General features: G+C 54.5%; 1 protein-coding gene across 1 annotated transcript in view; it reads right to left on the reverse strand.

Moving 5' to 3' along the window:
* The window catches only part of CFAP77 (cilia and flagella associated protein 77), a 106,696-nt gene that overhangs the window by 39,837 nt on the left and 43,242 nt on the right, over positions 1–23,617 (reverse strand). Inside the window, exons 2-3 of the mRNA XM_016133887.2 lie at positions 5,550–5,649; positions 4,904–5,132 (exon numbers count right to left, since the gene is read on the reverse strand). Of these exons, the coding sequence (XP_015989373.1) occupies positions 4,904–5,132; positions 5,550–5,649 (329 nt within the window). The remainder of the gene's footprint in view (positions 1–4,903; positions 5,133–5,549; positions 5,650–23,617) is intronic.

Consider the following 23,617-nt stretch of genomic DNA (forward strand, 5'->3'; position numbering starts at 1 on the left):
CGCGGCTGGGAGCGTCCCGGGTAGTGGAGTTTCTGGGTGCCCCAGGAAGGAGCTTTTTCACTGCGAAGTAGGGAGCCACTCAAGGTGGAGGTGAAGGGAACGGACACGTCCAAAGGGAAACTCCGTGGGCTCTTTTGCTGCGTTCGGATTTAAAGCTTTCAGAAAAACGCGGACAGGACGGCCGTACGCGATACGTCGAGCTAGTCTCTCTCAGCTTCCCTCCAGGGCAGAGAAACTTGCGTAGCGTCTCCACCTGTGTGACTTCCGCCCTCACGTTTAGTTAGGCAGGTCGGTGCCACGGTCACCGGCACAGGTGTTCGGGCTGGATCAATCCCCACCCCAAGGCAGAGCAGACGGACACAGAAGGCCTCCCCTCTCTGACCGTCTGTCTCTTCTGCTGTAGAACAGGGATGTCAGCGTTCCAAGCTCGCACTCGCTGAAGCTGGTCAGAGTTATTTAAGGGGAGGATGCATCGAGGTGCTCAGCACCATGTCTGACGTGTAATAATAACGGTGATACATAGTTGCCATCATCAGTTTAAAGCAGGGTCTACCCACCTTCCAGCTGGTTCATGTCACGCTGGAGGCTGCTTGTTGACTGAGTGCTGGACCCTCCCGCTAGCATCCTTGCCCTGTGTCTGGCATGAGGCTTCCGGGCAGGGTGGTGGTAGAGCCCTGGGTGCCCGGAGTCTGCCAGGAGCACCGGCTGCCACCCGGCGCACACCGCTCTCTCCCTCCCGCCATCCCCGACTCGTCATAATCCACAAGGCTGGACCAATTAGGAGCAGTAACAATTAAGAGGTGCCAAGGGCATGCGAACATTTGCAAACACCTATTAAAACGTATCAATAATTAAGTGCTGCTTTAATAGTTACATTTCTGGCCTCCAGACATGTCTGCTTACAGATCTTGGGTCTCATCCTGCTTTGAGATCTGTGTCGTGGCCTTACACGCTGGTTATGAAAATTTAAAATTCATCCCTGACTTGAATTCTGAGATTTGACAGTGAAATGGTACAGCGAGAATACACGAGTTCTTCCCAGCTGCCGGATGCTGCAGGTGTGGTGCTCGAAGCCGGCCAGCCAGATGGGGTACAAACAGGCTCAGCCACCATGCAGCTTTCGGTAGGGCCCGTACCTTCCCCTTCCTGGCCTGTCACATGCACAGAATGACACCTGCCCGAGAAGATTGTTAGAATTAGCAATTATGTGTGCAGAATGCATGCCACATGTATGCACGAGGTACAGCAGCTTTCGTCAGTACTGGCCCTACCATGATGGGAGGGAATAAAGAGGCAGAACTTAGCCGAGGGATCGAGATGACCAGTGGTTGCAAACTCAGTGCCCAGAGGGACCAGGCAGATGACAAAAATAAGAGAGCCAGGCTGGGGGAGCGGAGGGCGGGGAGGCTGGAACAGACAGCAGGGGTCGCATGGGTTTTGTCCGAAAGGGATGCTCTCTCTCAATCGTAGTCCCCAGGGCCAGGCAAGAGTGCTCACTCAGGTGACCAGGGCGTCTTTTTGAAGAGAATCGAGAAATCCACGTGTTTCTATAAAGTCTCTTGACTTTGAAAATGTGACGACTCATTCAAACTTTAAAAAAAAAAAATTATAGCAGGGACCAAACAAACATCTCTGTGGGTTGACTTGTCCGTGGCCCCCTCTCGTGACCACACGTCTACACGGCCCCCTTTTCCAGGTAAGTGCTTTGGTCTCCAGTTCCTTTGCGCCATGGAGGCTGGTGGGTTGAAATGTACCCTTCCGATTTCATGACAATCTGTAATGAATTGGGGTGGACCGGGAACCACATCGGCTAGCTGGGAAGGCAGTGACGGAAAGATTGCCAGTCCAGGTTTGAGAGGCTGAGGAGGCGGACAGATGGAGGTGTGGTTTACCTTTCTCATCTGCTGATTTTGTCCATCACAAAACAGATAAAGGGTGAGAGGACCTGATATTGGAGTGCAAGGGTGACGGTAATATCTGTGGTCAGAGTTTATGTCCCATGGTAGTTACAACCCCCATGCCTGTTAGCATCCTTGGCATCCAGTGAGCTTCTTGTAAACTTTGTCTGATGTGGGGCTTTATTTTTATTTTTCGACACATCTGTTGTTGCGAGTAGACGGTGCTCGTTTGTATCTTTGTTTATTTTTTAATTGGGCCAAATCACCCCAGGAGCTCCTCAGGTAGTTGGGTGTAATCAGGTTTGGTTTTAAATATGCTTTTAAAGTTAAGAAATAAATACAATCGAGGCTTAGAAAAGGTGGTCATTAGAGAATGGGCCTCAACGCCATAACTTTAAGGTAATAGCTCCATTACAGAGGGGGCGATGACTTTGTAACTGCTCTTGCATTTACGTCGTAAGGTTGAGGGGCTTTGCGGGCAGGTTGGGCATCTCGGTAAAAGCTTTTTCCAGCAGCCATTTAACCTCCATTTACGAAGAAATAAAGCGAAATTGATGCTGATTTGGGCCTGCTTTGGGGGATATTTTTGCTGCATAAAAGCTCTTTTGCTTACAATTTGCTGAGCTGCTCTGTCACATCAGAAAGGACCTGCTGTTGATAAAGATAAAGCTTTATAGCTGCGATATTTGCTGCTAACAGCAACCTAATGCAGCATTTTCATTTTCGTGCAATTAATGTTAACGTCTGCTACGAAAATTGTCATTAAATACCATTTTAAAATCCATTCAATTTGCATATGCAAAGCCCATTTACCATCACAGAAGATATAGCGGGCACTTCATCACGTCCTTTCTCTAGAATTGTAGCCACTCGGTTTTATAGCAATTTAAGATTTTATATTGAAAGCTAGATGATAATGGATGTTCTTTCTGAGCCCAGCTGACTTGAGCTTTTCCATTGTATATGGAAAAATGCAGCCTCAGGACCAGAAACTGTGGGTGTTCACGCTATACCTCAGTCACAAGGAAGCAAGATGTGGAATTTGAAAGAACACTGGGTAGGGAGCCCGCCAGCCTGGCTCCAGACCTACCCCCTGTCTGGACACAACCAGCTGTGTGACCTTAGGAAAGTCTGTTTACCTCTCTGGGCTTCTATTTTCCTGTTTCCTTTAAATAAGGGCTTTGAATCAGATGACTGCTAATGTCTGTATATTTCAATATTTTATATTTATAAATATAAGCACTCTAAGAATCCAGGCCAAGCATTGCTGTAAAGAAGTTGTGTGAACTTGGGGAGGTCAAATGATCTCTTCCTGCCTGAGCTGGTTGTAATTTTGTCTACCACCCACACAGGTTTTTAATGACAATGAGACAAAATTGGCATGGAGACAGAACATACTTGAGAGCCCCAGAATGCTAGGTTACACGGCAACGTCCTATCTACAGATGGGGAAACAGAAGCCTTGGAAGGAAGGAGAGCTAGGGACAAAGCCGGGACTAGAACCGCAGGCTGACTCAGCCAGGGCTCCTCCTGGACACCAGGCTGTCTCTGAGACACTGGTGACCAGCATGGATGAGTCCAGTGATCTGGTGCCCAGCGGGGACTGTGTCTCTCTGTGTTCCGGGCAGTCTGTGAGAAAAAGATCAAGGAAGGCGCACATGCTGAGGGCCTGCAGAAGAAGTGGGCGGGGTGGCAGGGAAGATGCCCCGTGTCAGAGACACTGACTTAGGGCACAATTTCAAAGGCGGGGTAGAGACAGTGCACAGACCAGTGTCACTAACAGTTGGTGCACCCAGAAGTGACTTTCCATCGTGTCTCCTCCAGTGTCACGGTTCAGGTTCTGAGGGCCGGTGAATAGAAATGCATTTCTGGTGAGTCCATGGCAGGTGAGAAAGCTTACCAAAGAGATGGTACTGAACTTTGAAGAACTAGTAGGTTTTACCAGTTAGGATGGTGAGAAGAGGCAGAGGGAAAGGCATACAAAAGCATGACGGCAAACGCTGGGGAAGACAGCATGGAGGGTCCTCAAAAAGTTAAAAAATTCCCATATGATCCAGCGATTCCACTCCTGGGTATATACCCAAAAATACTGGAAACAGAGATTCAAACAGATTTGTGCATCCATGTTCATAGCAGCATTATTCACAGTAACCAAGAGGTGGAAGCAACCGAGATGTCCATCAACAGATGGTGGATAAACAGAATGTGGTCTAAACACACCGTGGGATACTATTCAGCCTGGTCAATCAGAGCATCAGAATCCCCTGGCCTCAGCGATTGGTTCAGAAGCGGACATGTGACCCAGAACTGGCCAATCAGAGCATCAGAATCCCCTGGCCTCAGCGATTGGTTCAGAAGCAGACATGTGACCCAGGACTGGCCAATCAGCATATTTCACAAACCCTTCTCACAGTGGTTGTTTCAGGGATAAGCATGGCACCAGAGTCGGGCCAAAGAATCTTAACCTCGAGGCTTTCGTGGTTCCTACACCCTTCCCACTGGTGGCACTAAGAAAATAGGACATGAGAAGGGAAGGGCTCCTGGCCATTTTGCCTTGTGAGGAAGAAGTGTTTCAGGGAATGGAACCCAAGCTGGAAAGCACGGCCAAGACAGAGGCAGACACGCCAAACGCTGACGGCATCGCTCGGCTGCCCACATCCAGCTACGTCTGAAGCTGTACCCCTAGGGTGTTCAGCCATGTGAGCCAATACATTCCCCTTTCGATAATCAAGGCCGTTTGGGTTGAGAATGGTTACATGCAACCACATTCTATGTTTATGGAATGTCGTGCCTGCCAGGGTTGGGCCATGAGTCACATGTCGGCTGCTGAACCAATCACTGTGACCAAGATTTGTGAAATACACCGATTGGCCAGGCCCAGGTCCCTTGCCCCTCCCTGTAGTCAAGAGCCCCACTCCCTCGTTGTCCCTTAGTCAAGTCACCGCTGAGCCCCGTCCTTAACCCCGTGATGGTGAGGAATGGAGCCTGAGGTACCGGCACCTTACCGTGCCTGGATCCCAAAGGTCATGTTTGGAGGGAGAGGGGGCGGCTCCTTCTTGGGGCGCCGGTCATCGTGGTCGCTGATGCGGATGTCATTGAGCTGGCGGTAGAGGAGGTTCTCCCGGGCAGTTACCAGACCCGCCTTCACCGCCCCACGGTTCATGGCAATGTAATCCCGGGTCAGCTCGTGGGGACAGGTGGGCTGCTGCTTAAATACATTCCAGTGTCCAATGGCTGAGGGCAGAGAGAGACAGACCGCGGCGCGGAGGTCAGCCTGGGAAGTGAAGCGAATCGTGGCGTCTAGGAAGAAATGGAGCCGTGGGTCCTGTACCTTCCTCCCACCCCAGAGTCTGCTGTGGGGCAGCCCTGCGTGGCTCCCTGAAAGGAGAGGATTCCCAGAGATTCCAGAGGGAGCCTGAGCACCCTCGTGGAGCTGGGTTCATCTGGCCTTGACCTCCTTTGGGTGATCGGAGCGTTGGTCCCACACCGGCTGAGGTCCGTGCTATTTCCCTGACACCTTAGAACTGGGCCCTGTTTGGTCCTCACTGTCTCGGCCAAGCCCGGGCTCTGGTTCTCGCCAGAATGTATTATGGGGCTCTTTTCCTGGAGCTTGGCCAACTGCCTTGTGGGCTCCAAAGCTTGCTCACTCACCTTCGGGGACCCCTCCATCCAGCCCCCGGATGTAGAGTCCATAATTAAAATTAATTCCGGGCAGACTGTAGCTTCTTTCTCGGGGCTTCCCAAGTTCAGCCTGTTGGGGGAGGACAGAGAGCAAAGGTGAGGGCTGGGATCTCAGACCGGCAGATTATAATCAATTCAGCAACGGGATCACTGACACCTGCTCTGCACCAGACCCTGTGGGCAACCTGCTCTGCTCCAGACCCTGTGGGTGACCCTGTGGGTGACAGTTGGGCACCGAGAAACTTGATGCATACTCCTGCTAAGGGGCCGGCGAGGGGAGCAGAGCCTGGCCGGGTGTGTTCCGGTGGGAGAGGGACCGAGCAGTCCCTGCTCTGAGTGCTGTGCTTGGAGTCCTGTCCAGGCCACCAGGCTAGAGCTGGAAATGACCCGGATGCAGATGCGCTGAAGGGCCCGGGTCACAGAGCCTCGTCTGGAGGCCATTATAGAGGACGGACATCTTTCCTCCCTACCTCTTCATTCCTACCCGGTGACAAGGCCCACTGCCACCCTTGACAGCTGGACAGCTATTCTCACTCTCTGGTGAACTCCTCCCTGACCCCCCATAAGGGGCTTGTGGGAACAAAACTGCTGTCTCCTTAATCACATTAACCCCCTTGTTAAATAGAGAGAGAAACTGAGACCTAGAGAGGCGGGGTCATCGTCTCATGATCCACGGCTCCCAGGGGCCCAGGCTGGATTTCACACGCAGGCGCGTCTGGCTCTGGTCCTCCGCCTCCCTCCCTCTCAGCTGCGTGCCAAGGTCAGAGGCCCTACTGCAGGGGGCTCGGCACCTCGTCATCTTCACTACCTATGTGTCCCTGCTGGCTTCTGTGTTCCAGAGACGGCGTTCAGTTTTTTTGTAATTCTTACTCTTTCTCCTTCTTCTGTCTCCTCTGCATCCCCATCTTTCTGGCCCCCAGGGCCCTGAACTCATGGAGGTAGATGAGCAGGGACCACCTGTCATGGCCCATCACTGCCTTTGGAAGAGACCGCTCCCTGGGGCTGGCAGTCCCGCCCCACCCAGCTCTGCATCTTCTTCTCTCAGGCTCCCCACACGGCCCCGAGGTTCAGGCGAACTAGCCTGCTCCTCTGCCTGAGCGGTCTGCAGGCAGCCCAACCCCCCAGAATGCCCTGGCCTCCCTTCCCCCTGGTTCTTGATCTTCAAGCCCTCTGACCCCTTGGGTTCACCAGTTCCTCCTCACCAGCTCCGGCAACTTTTAGTCTGTTCTGCTCATTTGAGCGTTAGGACTTAAGTGACCTGGATTTCCATGAACACACAGGCCAGGCCAGCCTACTACACAGGCAAAACCACGGCTTCTGTTGCCTCCTTTATCCTAGTGGTACATAGCAGGTGCTCAATAAATGCCTGTGATGAAAACCTCTTCCTTCGTGAAGCCCTCTTGGGTTGCCCTCAGTCCAGACTATCTTCCTTGTATGTGGCACCATAGGGCCCTGAGTGCCACCTTCAGGGGACTTTCAAAATTACACAGTGGCACCTGCTACAGCATAATATGATGCACACTGAGGAAGCCGGACACGAAGGACCACATATTGTGTGATCTGATTTACATGACTTGTCTCAAACAGGCAGATCCATAGACAAAAGTAGATTAGTGAGTGCCTATGGCTGGGAGGGGGAGCGAAATGGGGTGATTGGGGGGTGACGGCTGAGAGGTGTGAGGCTTCTTTGGGGGTAACAGAAATATCCTGAAATCGATCGTGGTGATGGTCGCACGATTCTGTGAATATACTACAAGCCACCAGATTGCACACTTTAAATGGGCGAATTGTATGATGTATGAATTATATCTCGGTAAAGGCATTAAAAATTGCAAAGTAGTGTAATTAAGTTGTTAATTTGTGATGATCAGTTTAATGTCGGTCTCCCCCGGTAGGCTGTGTGCTCGGTCTTTGTTTATTTATTTAAAGGTTAATTAAAAAATTTTTCCTTTAAATAGACTTTATTTTTAGAGCAGTTTCAGGTTCATGGCGAAATTGAGCAGAAGGTACAGAGTCACCATATGCTCCCCGCCAGCCTTTATTTTCACCCTTCGTTTTCCCAGGGCCCAGCATAAAATAGATGCTAGAAGGTAGGGTTGAATGAATGAATGAATGAATGAATGAATGAACGCCTACATGGAGACTCTCTGCGTTCTCTTCTATACAGAGCTCGATCCGTTTGTCTCTCTCCTCTTGTCTGTCTCAAAGCCAGGCCCTAACCTCTCTCCAGATCTCCCAGCTCCTGAGCTCCTGAGCTCCGGGCGGGTGCGGGGGGCCTCTACTGGGTGGCTTGTTGGAATTCCTTCCACACGACTCACTCTGAGCTACAGACAAAGCTCTGGCTTCTCATTTGTTTATGAAAATGATCTGGCCTCTCTGGTGACTGCCGAGGAAGTTAATTAAAATGTGACTTCTCCGGGAGCGGCCCCCCTCCCTCGGGCAGGTGCAGGTGGGCCGACTTCCAGTTGGCAGAGGAGCGACAGACAGACTCGGAGCTGGCTGCCACCCTGGGCGGGCGGAGGGGGCGGAGAAGCCCGCGGGTGCCTCGGTCTCCACGCTTTTTAGTGAGGGTTGCCTGGGAATCAGCGACTAACAAAACGCAGTGAAGCCTTAGGCTGCGAACATCGTCTCGGGGGGAGGCTCACTCAATTCACTCCACAGATATTTATTCTTCTACCCATTCTGCACCGAGCCCTGTGCCTGGAGTTTGAAGGTGAACAAAGAAGACGCATAGGCCCTGTTACAATGACATTCACTGTCTTGCAAAAAGGATGATTGAACAAGTAATGACAGTCCGGCGCATAAGGGGGTTTGATGGAGGGACCGCAGGTTGCTTCCAGCTCTAAAATCCGTGAGTCCATAGAGTGAGCCAAGGCATTTGCCACATGTAACTGACAAAGGACTTGTACCCAACATATGCAAAGAGCTGCTGCAAATCAATAAAAGGCAGACATTCTATCGAAAAACAAGCAAAAGATTTGAACAGGCACTTCATTAAGAGGATCTCCAAGTAGCCGAGACCCATATTGCCGAGGTGCTCGGTTTCTGGGAAATGCAAAGTGAAAACTCACAGCCGTTGGTGAGAATACGGAGTGACCGGAACACTCATGCGCTCGGCGGGCGTCTCCGCCGGTACGGCCACGGTGGAAAACCGCTTAGCGGTATCTACGTTACAGGTCAGTGTGTGCCTGCTCATAACCACCTCTTGGATGCCCACCAGAAACGAGAGCCCGTGCCCACCCACAGGTGTGTCTGGGGCTGCACGGAGCAGCTCGGTCTGGGGCAGCCACGCGCGGCAAACAACACGAAAGGCCTTCGCGGGCGAATGAAAACGCCGTGATGTGTTCACTCCGTCGGACACGCCACAGCAGGCGGCGAGAACTTGGCCCCCTGGAGGACGTTCGGTCCCGTCCGAAGCCGTTTTGGGTTGCATTCCCCTCCGTCTGTTGAACAGCCAAGGGTGCTGCCGAACACCCACAACGCACAAGACGTAACCATGGGGGACCAGCGCCAGGGCCTGCGGGTGCGCGATCCCGCAGAGCAGCTGCGACTGTCCCGGTCTCAGGTGGGGAAACGGAGGCACGGACCAGGGCAGCGCCTTCTTTGCTCATAGCCACACAGCTAACGAGCGGCCGAGGCTGGATTTGAACCCACGTCTGAATGCACACGGTCTTGCTTGCCTCTTAACGACTCGCTTGGCATTTAGCATCCGCTACGCAGGCTGTTCACTCTCTCTCAGGTGCCTAGATCTTAGTGCTGCAGGCAAGGGTGTGCTCCTGCCCCCCAACACCCCCAAACACACAGAGCACGCTACCATATGCCCAGGAGAGCCCCAGGCAAAGTCTGCTCTTTGATGTCTAGACTGGGGGTTAAGGAAGTTGCTGTCACTTCAAGAAACACTGAGAGCCCGGAGTGGCCTGAACACAGGACGGCTAAGTCATGCCCGGGTCTGCGGGAAGGTGGGCAGGAAGGGGAACAATGCCACAGATCTTGGATTGGCATTTGGAGGAGAGCCGACCTGGACAAGATTCCCATGGAGCAGGCGGGGGAGGGGGGACAGGGGAGCCGAGGGTCCCCCGAGGGTTCCCCGGAAGCTGGAAAGAGTGTCCGGCCAGAGGTGGGAGGACCTGGCACTGACCCTGGGCCTCCTTCGCTCCTTCCAGAAGCATACGGAGAGAAGCTGCTGACGACGGGTCCGCGGGCCTCTGGGGACCTCGGGGGAGCTGTGCGGAGCCAGCGACGGACTGACAAACAGGTGCTCAGAGGAGCTGCTGACCCCAAACTTCCAGATACAGCCAAGCTGCTTGTGACAGACGTCGAGATCAGCTGCCACGGAAGCTCGGGGGAACTCGAGGCCTGGCGGTATCGGTCACCTGCTTCTCCGTGACAACTCCTGTGTGATAACCACGAAACTGACTCCATGTGGTCACACATCTCAGCTTTGATCAGCCACCCGTGTCCCGAGGCAGCCTGCCCTGCTGGCCCGGAAGAAGAGAGAGACAGCGCAGAGCCAGAAGGGGCCTCCCAGCCGGCTCTCAGGCTGGCATGTGCAACGGCCCTGGGGCAGAAGGCAGGGCGGGCTGGCGGGCCAGTGGGGGCTGGAGTGCCCTCTCCACACAGGGGTCCCTGGGGCCCGCCGCACTCTCCTCACTGCGGGGGAGAGGAACGGGAAGAGGGTTAACATTCACTGAGCACTCCCTACGTCCTGAGAGATTTCACGCTTCTCCCTGACCTCTGCCAGCCCCACGCATGGAAAAGCCGAAACTTAGAGAGGTTCGCTCTTGACCCAGGCCCCCCAGGTCGTAAATAAAAGAGCTGGGCTTAAAGTGAGCTCTCTAGAACACCGTAGCTCTGGGCTTAGCGCCCCCACCCCTCACAAACGCTCTGAGGCAGGCCGCATTGTCGCCACAGGACAGATGGGGAAATCGAGGCTCAGAAAGGGGACGGACCCACGAAACCCTTTCAGCCCTCAAACGCAAGCCGTCCTCGCATTTCTCGTTTCCTGTGGCTGAATTCTGGGACACCCCATGCCACATCCTCAAGGGCTTTTAAGAGGCACGCCTTCGCTTTGCACAGCAGGGAGCTGTGAAGTATTGAGGCTGTTCAAATACGGCCCGCTGGCCGAGTCCCCCGCCCTCGTGGGGTTAGAATCAAGAGCTGACTGTGGAGAGAGACGCCCCGGCGCTGGGTCTGACCACGCCGCCCTCGCCGGCAGCTTCCAAACTGTGCCTTTTCCTGAGCTCACTCTGTCACAGAGTGGCTTGGCTGGGATACAGCTCTGGGTGACAGCTGTCCCCGTCAGCAGACGGCTTCATTAAACCTCATTAAGATGTCATCCCTCTCTGCCTTAATTCTCATCTCTCAGCTCTAATTAAAACCACCTCTGTCCCCGTCCCAGGGGTCCTGGGATCCTCCTGCACGGCAGCTCCCTCTGCTCCCCGAACGTGAGGGACCGGGTCCCAGAAACCCGCGCGGGGACCCAGGCCCCCGGCCCGGAGCTGCGAGGACCGCCGGGGCTTCCCGAGGCAAGGGCAGGTGACTTGCTCTGCAGTCGCCTCGGGCTCGGGAAGGAAGGAAGGCCCCCCGGCCCCGGGCGAGCCCAAGCCCATTTTCCGGAGACAACTTCGAAGCAAGTGACCCAGCCTTGCGACTCGAGTCAAATCATTTTCCACTCGATGCACTTTTTAAAATCTTTAACTGTCCCCCGTTTCCCGCTGCAGAGGCAGGATTGGGCGAAAGCAGCTGCCTTTGTTTCTCGAGTGGCCGAAACGGGGTATCGCTCTGGGCCGGGGTGGGGTGGAGGCGGTCATCCCCGGACGGCGGGGTTTCTGTCTGGCAGCTCGATGCCTGGGTTCTAGATGTCACTTAGCTATAAGGACCAGCTCCATAAAAGGATCGGCCCCCCACGTCCTGGCCGCCACACAGGGTACAGCTCAATAACCCCGCCCCCCCGCCCAGCATCCAAACTAAACGAATGTTTGTCCCACAGTCGAGATGCCTCCTCTCACTGTCCTGCATCCCGCTGGAGCGTGGCTACGTGAAAGTCCACAGTTACGGCCGGCAGTTATTAAACAGATACCCGCTCGCGGCCACCCCGAGCCCGCAAATGCGCACACATGCCAATGGGCTCACGCTCGCTCGCTCGCGGAGGGGCCGTTCATTATTGTAAAGCGACTTAAGATCCTCGAATGAAAAGCACAATATAAATGCAAATCGTGATCATGATTAGCATAGAGGATATTTATTTATTTCCATAATGAGACGCTCAGATAAACAACCATGTGAAATAAGGTGCATTATGCATCAAAGGGCTCCGGGGTTGTCTGGGAAGCCAGCTCTTTGAACCACGTGCCTCGCGTGAGTGGCAGCCGAACACCGCATAATGATACTAAAGCCACACATGAGAAGGCCACATCCACGTGTGATCAAAGGCATCTAAAGTAATGTCAAGTGAGGAAAACAAAAAAAAAATATATATGGCACGGCAGGATCCAAACTTACAGACGCTATGGTTACAGACACGTTAAAAAAAAAAAATCGTTGAAAAAAACACTGGAAGGAAGCGCACCGTCTAGCCGATCGTGAGGGTGTGCAGTTAGAGCTAGGGGCCTCTGGGGGCGAGGGGGAGGGATGTTACTTTCATAACTTCAGAAAGCCAAAAGGCAGAGCGATGGCGTGCGTTTCTGTGTTCTCTAGACCTGCTAAGGGCCGAGGCGGAGCTTCCTCCTCTGTGATGGCAGCTCTGCCCGAGCTCGTGACGTGACGGGGGCCGAGGTGGCTGCCGCTGGGTGCGGGGTGCAGAGCGGGAGGCCGCGGGCCGCGCAGGAGGAGAGGGAAGCCGGCATGTTCCTGTCGCGCGGAACTGAGTCCACGTGCCCTCACCTGCCTCGTCCCCCGTTTCCCGACCTGTGAAACCTGCGTTGGCCGCACAGAGCGCTGAGTGTACCTGGCGCGGGGCGCGCCCTGGGCGAACGGCGGCGCCCGTCACTGCCGTCGCTGTTGGCATCGCCAGAGCAGCTCTCCGCTCAGGCCGAGAGGCGCCCCTGGCGGCGGGGACCCCGCTCCCACTTCGCCGCGCCTGCCTGGCCGCCCCCGCTGGGCCCGTTCGTGGCGCTCTTGGCCCCGGGCTGCCTGTGCTTTGCCACCTGCCCAGGTCCTCCGTCCTCCTGGGACGGCCCGGCCCCCCTCGCGCCCCCCAGTGCCATCGCCGTAGCTGATGTATGGCGCTTGCCGTGCGAGGCGGTCACAGTGCCGGGGCCCGGCGTTCCCTCCCCTCCCCCTCGACAGCTTGAAACCAGGTCCTTCATTTGCATTTACATGATCTCGCTGTGCAGCTTACGAGATGGAGAGATTTATTTGCTACTTAGCTTGATGTTTGATTACACTCGGAGGAGGCGGCGAGCCGCAAAGTGCACGGACGCATCGCTCGGAGCCCGCGGCCCCGAGGGGCCGGTAACTCAGCAGCGGGTTTGGCTGGATGCGGGGGAGACGCACAGCATTTTGAAAAAGGCAGATGCGAGAGGTTGGAAGGAACGAACATCGTGATTTTAGAATAAAAAAAAAAAGAATGGAAGTCATCAAAACTGGCTGGGTGTCATCTGCAATTATGAACGGACCCACGCCTCTCTCAGGAGGAACAGACCCCCGGAAACACTCGGTCCGGTTAAGTCAGAAGCTCCTCAAAGAGGAGCCTCCAGCGCAGGTAGGCGGCGAGGCCCACCTGCCGCTTACAGGCAGGTACGGCTCTCGAATCTGAACGTCTTGATCAACACTGGCTCTCCAGGTACACCTGTGTGGCCTGACCTGGTTACTCAACCTATCTGCACCCCAAGTTCAGATTAGTAAAATGCAGAAAATGACACTCCTTTTGGGTCGGTGGCTGAGATGACCCCAGCTCCGTGGGGGACACAGAGTGGGTGCCCAGTACGTGGAGCTGTGGTGTGGACGGCAGCATATTTTCCGAAGATACGAGGGACAAACTGAACGCCCTACGGACAGAAACCTCTCGTTGTAGTACTTCGCGGTCCAGCGTCACAACTCTGCTTTGTGGGTTATCCTCTGCGCGGGGTTTGATCCCAGCTCCAGGCTCACAGCTGGGGTACGCTCGAGGAAGGCACCCTCATTCTTATAACTGTCTGAGCTGGCAGAATTAGGGGTGGGGAGCGGCTGCTGCCAGCCTACACCCTGTCACGTTCCAGATGCAAACAGAAATCTCCAGGCGCATTACTGGGACTCACAGTTCAGTGCTTAAGATCACGGCTTGGGGCCACATGGCCCAAGTTCAGATTCTGGCTTCTTGACTCTGTGTGGCCTTGAGCACCAACTTGCTGAACCTCTGAGCCTCCGTTTCCTTATCTATAACACAGACACAATGAGAGTACTCGGCTGATAAGGTTGTTGGAGCATCTCGTTATGCAGAGAAAGTTCTAGGCGGAGGGCCTGGAGGGTTTGTTTCCTTCCTTCCTTCCTTCCTTCCTTCCTTCCTTCCTTCCTTCCTTCCTTCCTTCCTTCTTTCTTTCTTTCTTTCTTTCATTTTCTCTCTCTCTCCCCCCCCCCTTCTCTCTTTCGATGGCTGAGGTGTATTTTATTGGTTTTCTTTCAGAATGGAAGGTTCTTAATAAAAAGCAGTCCTACCAGCCAGTGGACCTCATTAGCTTCTTCATTGTTTTGAATTACCAGTGACTTTGTCTCCATTCGTGTGAGCAGGAAACTAGCTATAAAATTAATTTGTCCCAAATCGGTACGGCTGCTATGGAAAACAGTTTGAAGCCACCTCAAATAATTAAAAATAGAACTACTTCATGACCCAGCAACTCCACTTCTGGATATTTATCTGAAAAAAACCAAAATGTTAATTTGAAAAGATATATGTGCCCCTATGTTCATTACAGCGTTATCTACAGTAGCCAAGATATGGAAGCAACCCAAGCGCCCATCAATAGATGACTGGATAAAGAAGTTGTGGTACCTATATACTCTGCCATTGTAACAAACGAAATGTAACTATTTTCAATGGCATGGATAGATCCAGAGGATATCACGCTAAGTGAAATAAGTCAGGCAGAGAAAGACAAATACCGTGTGATTTCACTTATATGTGAAATCTAAAGAACGAAATAAACTAACAAACTAAACAGAAACAGACTCATAGACAGAGAAAAGGAACTGGTGAATGTCGTACGGGAGGGGGCTGGGAAGCTAAGTGGAAGACGGGGAAACGTCACAAGCACAAACTGGTAGTTACAGAACAGTCGCGGGGAAGTGGAGTACAGGGCAGGGAACAAGGTCGCCAACGCTGTAATAACTATGTCCCGTGCCAGGCGATCACTTCGTAAATTACGTTCATGTCTAACCGCTACGCCGGACACCTAAAGTTAATATAAAGTTACATTGAATGACGCCTCTACTTGAAAAAAGTTAATAGGTCCATTTGATGGTTCATCAAAAAGTTAAACATGGAATTGCCACCTGGCCTAGAAATCCCACTTCTGGGGATTGACTCGAAGGAATTGAAAACGGATGTTCGGACTGACGTGTGTGCACACGCGTTCACAGCAGCTAATAGAGGGAAGCCACTCACATGTCCGTCGACTGACCAGGGATAAGGATGCGGTCCGCCCACGCACAGCTGACTGCTCATCAGCCGTGCAAAGGATGCAGCGCTGACACACGCCTGCGCATGCACGAACCCCGAAAACATCACGCTAAGGGAAAGAAGCCGGATGAAGGCCACGTGGTATAGGATTCCATCGCACGGACCGTCGGGATCGGGCGGGCCCACGGAGACAGGAAGCGAGCAGATGGGTGATCGCAGGGGATGAGGGGGGTGGGCGTGGGGTGACCGCTGAATGGGTAGGGGTTTCCTTCTGGGCTGATGGACTTGTCCTCGAGAGAGATGACTGTTGCACGACGTCGTGAAGGTGCAAGATGCCACCAAATCGGACCCTCGGAAATGATTAATGGTCACGTTCGTGTGAACTTTGCCTCAATAAAAAGAAAGATGAGTACGTCGACAGGCAGGATGTGCCGTACTCCCCAGCAGAGCAATTTAGGCAGCTCCTCTCCATTCAGCATGGGAAAGAAAGGCAGATGAAGTGACCGCCGTCTCTGTCGGATGACGTGCAGTTGGAAAACGTAGCTCAACTCTAAGGTGGTGAGAATGCGGCCATGGGTGAAGGGGTCCTCTAGGGCGGGACGGGGACATTTAAGGCCACATCCCATCTGGATTTCATTGATCTGATGGTCCATGTGGTGGAGGCTGCTGCAGGCAAGTCTGCTAAAGGTTTCTTAGGTCATCATGAAATATTTGTTTAAGGGATGCCCGAGGACCAGTGAAACGTGATCAATACCGCTGTGCACGATGGCCACCTCGGCTTCGTGGAGCCGCGCTTTTGGAAGGCTGCCGTGGGGAGCAGCGCCTGGCTGGAAAGCCAGAGATCTGGGGGCAGGTTCCCGTCAGTCTCATCTGGACCAGGGGGCACTGAGGATCAGTGACTTTCCCACCGAGCGCCACAATCTATCCAGGCTCAGAGAGGAGCTGAGGGTCCCCAGAGCATCCTGGAATTTCTGGGTCCCTGGGGCATCCTGACCCCGCCAGGCAGTGCTATGACACGTGTGTCCTTTATGGGGATCCCTACAGATTTCTTTTGAACAGCTGGTTCTATGGCTTTAAGAAAAAAGAAAAAAAAAAAAGGGAATCACTCAACTAGGCCCTCTAGCTTCCACGCGGTGTAGACAGGTGAGGTTTGAATCCAGACTCCGACCTTCTTTCACTGTGTGACCTCTCTGAATCTCAGTTTCTCGCCATTTGAGAAACAGGGATGACCGTCCCCACCCGGGGACAAGATTTGGACAAGATGATGAGGCACCCGGCACGCAGTAGGTGTTTACAGGAAGGGCCCTTTTTTTCTCTCTCTTCTCCGAGGGGCCAGTGGTTTTGGAAAAGGAAGGACGCCTTTGAGCCTACTTTGATGTAGCGTCTGACAAGGAAACGAGTAAGTTCCTAGACCGCGGAATAAACAGAGCGAGAGGTCCTTCTCCTGCGGTGAGGCCGACGGCATTGGACATCGGTAGCACGTTCGTGTGGTCATTTGGTCAGTTCGGCTGCCGAGGGTCGAAGCCAGGGGACCGTAGAGGGGGAAGTTTTAAGAGAGGCCTCCTCACCAAAAAATAATAATAATAATAATAAATTAAAAAAAAAGAAAGAAAGAAAAGAAAAAGGAAAGAAAGAAAAAGAAAAAGCATGGGATGATCTATGTACTTTTCAAAACTTAAAGCAGAAATCAAAGGAAAGCTGAACTGTTTTAAGTTTTGACAGCTGCAGGGATCATTCTGTTTGGTTACTCTATTTATGTTTCCATTTTCTTTATAGATTCATTGAAAATCGGATCATGTAATAGAGAAGAAAAATGTTCGGTGTTTTTTCCCCCCCGATAAACCCTTGTTCCTTCCCGAGAACAGATGAAAACGCCAGTTCCAGTGACTTTCGTTTTGATGTATATTTCATAATATCTCATTGATTGTAAGTTTTATTTCCATGTCAATAAAAAACCGGGATTGTAATAAATGAGAAGGGATTTAACACAGAATGGCAGCTGACCCGTTAGCATACCAGACGGGGGAAGTGGCTCCAGTGGCCTAAGCCTGTTAGTAAGGACAGCTACTGATTGGAGCGAGAAGCCGGGCGGCCGGAAGGGTCCTACTGCCCCCTCTCTGCAGCCTGTGGGCTTGTTTTCCGATCGGTCTGGGTTGCCGATTTACGGGGAAGGGGACGTGGGGAACAAAGCAATGGTTCTCGATGTTAGCGGAGGCGGGGGGCGGGGGGGCGAGGGGCTCTGCGCCTGGCGCCCTGAGCATGAGATGGACAGTGATCTAGTCATGGAGGGAGGAGCGTGGGGACTGAGCTCGAGGGTGTGGGCTGATCGGGGAAGAAGATACGACCACAGGGGACATTCGCACGCAAGCGTTATTGGTGGCTCTAGGACAGGAAAAGTCCCTCCTGGTATGAGACGCCCAGGGGCTTATGGGCGAGGGGCCAGCATGCGGGAGGGGAGGAAGGCTGGGGGACTCCAGGCAAGAGGGGATCAGAGAGGGGCCTAGGTGTCCAGGTGATGCTGCTCAGAGCAGGGCAGGGAGTGTCCGGTCCGAGAGCTCCAAAGGGCAGCAGTGACCGTGAGGCTCCATCCTACCAATGGCGAGCAGATGCCGGTGTAGTTTTGAGGGGCATGCGAAGCAGGCAGGCCCTAAATGGCTAAAAATCTGTTTCTTTGGGCTATTTTTAAAACAATTGGATGTGTATACATTCGAGTTTGGTGCAGGTGTGTCCCATTCACCTCGGTGTCCCAGAGCCCGGCACACAGTAGGTCTTCAGCACACATTTCCGGAGGACCTGGGAGTGGTGCAGGCAGCTGACATTCTGGAAGCTCACAGAAGCAGCACTCCCCACAGGCCTCGGTCGTCTGGGCCAGGCCTTCTAGAAGCCTGTGGGATCGAGTCCCAAGTTGTTTAGCGAGTCACACTGTGAAGGCACAGCGTGGGAAAAGCCTCCCTGCCCCACTGTGGGGATCCAGGAGCAGCCAGACCGGGCTGTGACTGTGACAGGCGGGCAAGAGCCAGGAGGGGCAGGAGGCTGGAGGCTCACGGGCAGGGCCCATCCAGGAGGGCAGCCTCGAAGTCGTTCCCACTGCCCATCGCTGGCCTCAGTGTTACCATCTGTAAAATGAGGGGCGGAGCTACCTGATCTCGAGGGTCCTCTCTAGCGCGCTCTTTCGGAGCATGCGTCCACCCGCGTCTCCTTCAGGAAGGAGTGCACGCAGTGGGCAGGCTTGAGGGCCAGCCTGACCCGGGACGCTAGGTCAGCTCTCCCGCGCGTCGGCTCCTCTCTCCAAGCCACCAGATTCAGAGGCCTGGTGTGGGGTGACGGTGGTCAGAGTCCTTTGCACAGCAGGCCTCACGACATAGCCGCAGCGGGATGAGTGGCAGTTATTGTTGGAGAGAGCTGGCGCCACCTGCCCCGCCTCCATCAGCAGCACCTGTGCCTGGCGACCAGCCCACACCCGCCTGCCCACGCGGCCTCAGCCGGAATGACCAAAGCAAAGCCGACTGGGCCACCCTGGGATCAAACTTCATTCCTGGCCTCTCCTGCCACTCAGAGGGCCATCCCTGGGCCGGTGAGAAGTCTTTTATGTGGGAGCTGCACCAAGTACGATGAATGGAAAGTATCTGAAGAATGTGATCACGAAGACCTCGGAGCAGCCGAACCAAGCCCACCCTCCACGGCCCTCCCCACGCACCCACCCGCCCACCCACGTGTGTATCTGTAGCCGAACGCTGGAAATGCCCGGCTCCGTGGTTGGGAGGGGGGGTGACCCACAAAAGAGCAGGTCTGAGCAAAGGACAACTGAGCGGTGTTAGCCGAGGAGGCAGGCTGTGCTATAAACGATTTAATGGGTGGCTGTTTCGATGGACTAGGGCTGCCTAACTCAGGTAAAGATTTCAAATATATGGCGTAATTGCTACATGTGAAATCTGTTTGTACTTAGCTTTTAGTCTTGGAAATCACCAAGCCCCGTGCCGCTTCTACAATTAATCATTAAAGAATTAAGAACGAGCATACCCATTATTATAAAAGACTCCGGTGATGGTCTTGATCCAACTTATAAAATAGACAGATTTGGTGCAACTGAATAATTTTCCTCTCCTCTGCACGCAATCAGGAATGCTAGTCAGACTCGGTGGCTGGAGCGAATGCTTACAAACTGGTATAGACCAGCCTATAATTACCAAAATAGAAGAAGAACAGCATTTTGTAATGAGTGACAAGCTGCTGAGCGGAAATCTAATTTGGTCTAATTAAGCAGCCTTTTGTGAGGATTTGTCTTTAGATGAAAAGAGGGAGCCAAGGAGATCTAAATGCAAATGAAGTCCATCACCGTGGTTTTAAAGGGCCAGGCCGAGACGCCCGTCTTCGCGCCCAGCCTCTCTTCTCTTAGATGATTAGTCCTCTTGTCACCTCGCGCCCGTGCCGGGCCCCACCTGCCTTGGGGGAGCCTCACGTCTTTTTTGTCCCTTGCCTCTCATATCTTTTCAAATAGGACACCTCGCATCGACAGAACTGTCAGGGAGATTTTGCTTATTCAGGAGCAAATTTTATTTTGCCCAAAGTAATAAGAGTGAGTGGGGCTTTGCTTGTGGAAGGAATCTGCTCCTGCTCTCGGGGCGGGGGCGGAGGCGCCTTCTGAAGTCTGGAGGACCGAACGCAGACCTGATGCCCCGACGGAGCGACTGGGGGAAGACCAGCCCTGCATTGCGACCTGCATGAGGTAGACCCCGGGGTGCTGTCTGCTTGAAGGCCTGAGGCTGGAGTGCCCGGCTCTTTGGCTGGACCACAGGCTCAGTCATCTGACCAGGTAGACTCCTCTTGGCCCACGGAAGACAACGATGCACGCCTCGCCCCGTGCCACAGTGCGGGCGTGAGCTCCTCACATCATGTGGCTGCTTTGGGGCTAAGCAGAGACCAAGGGCTCGGCCGCCATTTGCGGGTTCCGAAGATTGTCTTCAGCTTCCATAACTCGCTAGGAGGACCGCAGCGTTCAGAGAAGCTGCTACATTCATGGGTATGGTTCATCGCAGCAAAAAGAGGTGATCGGCGGAGGGAAGAGGGGCGTGGGGCGGGGTCCGGGAGAGGCCAGGCGTGGAAACCCCGGTTGTCCTCTCCCAGTGGACAGTGCTGACTTCCCCCGATGTCAGCGATGTGCGACAACACACACAAAATCTTGCCAACCAGGGAGCTCAGCCGAGCCTCGGCGCCCGGGTTCTCTCAGGAGCTGGTCACAGGGACGTGGCTGGGCACTTGTGTGGTCGAGCTTCATCTCCAGCCCTCTAGAAATGAGTTGACACTGTGTTGGGCGAGGTCCCCATAAATCACATGGTAAGAGTGGACCAACGGGCGTGGACCGAGGCCCCCAGGAGAACAAGATGCTGTAATCAGATAGGACATCCCAAGGGCTTAGAGGTTAAAGGATAGAGGTTAGAGGTTAGAGGTTAGCCGGTCCAGGAGCTGAGTCGGGGCTAGTCCTATCTTTGGAAGGTGCAGGGTGTGGACAACCCAGATGGCTGAGTCGATCGACATCACCGTGCGTTGGCTGAAACCGTCTTCCCAGCCACCCCAGCAGAAAAAACGGTGAGACCTGGTTAAAGGGGGCGGATGGGAAGGAAAAGGACAAAACGCATTTCCTCACGCCTGCTGCACAGTCTCCCATCTGAGCTCAAAGGGATCGCAACCGTTTGGGCTTTTTCATCTTTCAAACAAGCACGAGGTGAATGGGTGAGGGAGCAGGCGGCCGTGGTAGGCGCCCCCAGCCCCGCCGCTCAGAGGCGCCCCAACGCCCGCTGGCTCAGCCCGAGCGTGCGCGCCCCTAGACCGCCCGCTGGAGCCCGCGGCCCCCTCACTTCCCATGGGAGCTCGGCTGTTTTCTCCTCGCCCTTCCTTGGCATGCAGGGTGTCTGGGAGAGCGGGCGAGGATGGGGGACCTTTGAGGAATGACGAAGTCGCAGGGGTGGAGCCCTTGCTAATGGGGTCGGCGCCCGATAAGAAGAGGCCGGACAATGAGCTCGCTCTTCCTCTGTCACGTGAGGACACGGGAGGAGGGCCCTCGCCCGGAACCGCGAGGACCCCCCGGGCTCAGGGTCCACGCCAGACATCTGAGCTGTCCGTCTCGAGTGTCTCCAACGGCGACAGAGAAAGCTGCCAGCCCAAGTCCATGCGGCGTCTCAGCTCTTCCTGCTCCCAGACTGCCCCCTGCCCCTGCCAGCTCCCCTGGATTCTCCCTGACCGGGGCGCAGGGGACTGGCAAGGACGACGGAAGTTCAGAGCAGACCACCTCCTCAGCCCCAAAGTGGGCCTTCTCCCTGCCTCGGTGTCCCCCGGGCGGGAGACTGGCACCAGCCTGTGATCCCACGATCTTCCCCACTGCGGACCGGCCTTGCACTGGGGCCCAGGGGTGAATGGAGCTATAAACCCAAAAAGGAAATACACGCGCTGGCCTAGATCCGCCTGTCCCCCGCAGCGTGTGACATCCAGCCTCCTGGGGAATCTGACTGCTCCCTTCAGAACATCGGAAAAGTCTGATTTTGAAGGGCAGGGGACGAACGGCAAAGGAGCGTCCCAACGTTGGCTTGAAAGCCGGAAGCGCGATTCCTCCCCCCTCAAGGACCTCGGGCTCTGCTAGCCGCCGGCAGGCAGCGAAGGTCTTGCCGCATCGGAATCTTCCCCAGCCCGACGACAAAACAGTTAAAAGTTTTTGTATGAAATGATGTGCGTCCTTAAGGTGAGACCACCTCAGAAGAACAACGCATCTCGACCGTGCCCCACCCCAGAATTCCCCCGAGAAATCAAACATAATCCTCTCTAAGAAGCTTCAAATAATTTTGAGCTTTCTTATTGACTTATTAAAATGCAGCTTAAAACGCGCCTTCAATGCAATCCTTTGACAAGGGTCAGGGATATAAAATTTGAAGAAATATGATTAGCCGATCAGTTGGAAAGACGTAAACAGTCGGATCCAATTTTGACTACTTCGGAGAAAACGCGCTGTGGCATTTCCGATAGCCCCGGCCGCCCCGCCCTGGGACGGCGGGACCGTCTGCCCGCTTTTGTCCTTTATCCCTGCGTGCCCTCTCGTCGCTAACTTGTCATCGCTACCGGCTCTCAGTACAGAAAACTCGGCCGCCGCAACCCTACCTGTGCTTCCTCTCCGGCCCGCCCCCAGCCGCCTCATTCGTGAGCCTCTCTCGGGCTTAATGACTTAACTTTCTCAGAAGCCTCTGCGTTGAGAGTGTCAGCGGGGCTTAGAACATTCCAGAACATTCCGAGGGTGGCCTTCGATCCCTGACGTCCGCGGGCGACGTGAACCGGCAGTGTCTTGATGTGCCGTGGACCATGCGCTTGTCCCGTGTCAGCGGAGTCACGTGGCCTCCCGGGATGCTTGGGGTCAGAGTCCCAGTTCGATCAATCCCATGTTGGAATGAACGAATAAGTGGGTGAATGAATGAATGAATGAATGCCCAAGGCCTTCCTAAGCGTACGGCTGTCCATCAGGAAGCCACACAGGACAGGGACAAGAGGAGGGCACCCACGGGGCCACACGTGTCCCTTAATTCAACGAGGTATCCATCTTAAAATGCGCGTCGAACTTTTTTTCACCAGGTAAGATTTTGATAAATGCAAATCCTTACGAGAGACGAGTCCCAGTGCTCTAAAGGAGTTTCGACGCACGCAGGGCACCCCGACTACGTCTCCAGAGCTGGAGGTAGGTTGTCGGGTTTCTCAGAAGATGGGCCGACGTGAACAATGGGCAGTCTGGCTCCAGAGCTCCGAGGGGCTCAGCGCCAGCTCCCATCGCAATGGGGAGCCACGCCGGGTGCTGGGGGGGGGGGTGCTCCAGGGACATGTCTGTGGGGGGGGGGGGCTGGTGCTCGCACACCTGGTTCCCCCAGACTCAGGAAGTCATCCCGATGTGCGTGCAGCTCGGGGGTGCACTGGCAGGGCTTTGAGCCATGACCGCCTGCCTGGCTGAAGCCTGAGCCGCTGCTCACCGGCTGGACAACCGTGTGCAAGCGACTTCGCGCCTCTCTGCCTGGGTCTCCCCAGCTGGAAAAGGGGGCTGCTAAATGGTAACCGCCTCCGAGGGCTCTCACGAGAAGAGCATCGGACTCAACCATAGAAAACGGTGGTTTCGTGGGTTCAGACCAGACAGACACCGGCACCTCCACGGGGGTCAGTTCGACTGCTGCCCGGGGCCTGGGCACAGTGAACGGGCGGTGACGGGGACCCATCGTTGTTACGCGACGCTCCCATCCGGCCGCCCGCGCCTCGAGCACACTGACCTCGGCGCTCGGCCTGAGAGCTCCATGTGCGGAGACTTGCAGATAACCCTAGAGGACGAGCCCGTCTCCTCGCAGGACGCCGAGCGCCACCACTCAGGGAATGCCGACAGACGACACCGGGTGGGTGCCAGACACCGGGCTCAGCGCCGGGG

This window comes from Rousettus aegyptiacus, unplaced genomic scaffold, assembly GCF_014176215.1.
Source record: "Rousettus aegyptiacus isolate mRouAeg1 unplaced genomic scaffold, mRouAeg1.p scaffold_m13_p_3, whole genome shotgun sequence".
Lineage (NCBI taxonomy): Eukaryota > Metazoa > Chordata > Mammalia > Chiroptera > Pteropodidae > Rousettus > Rousettus aegyptiacus.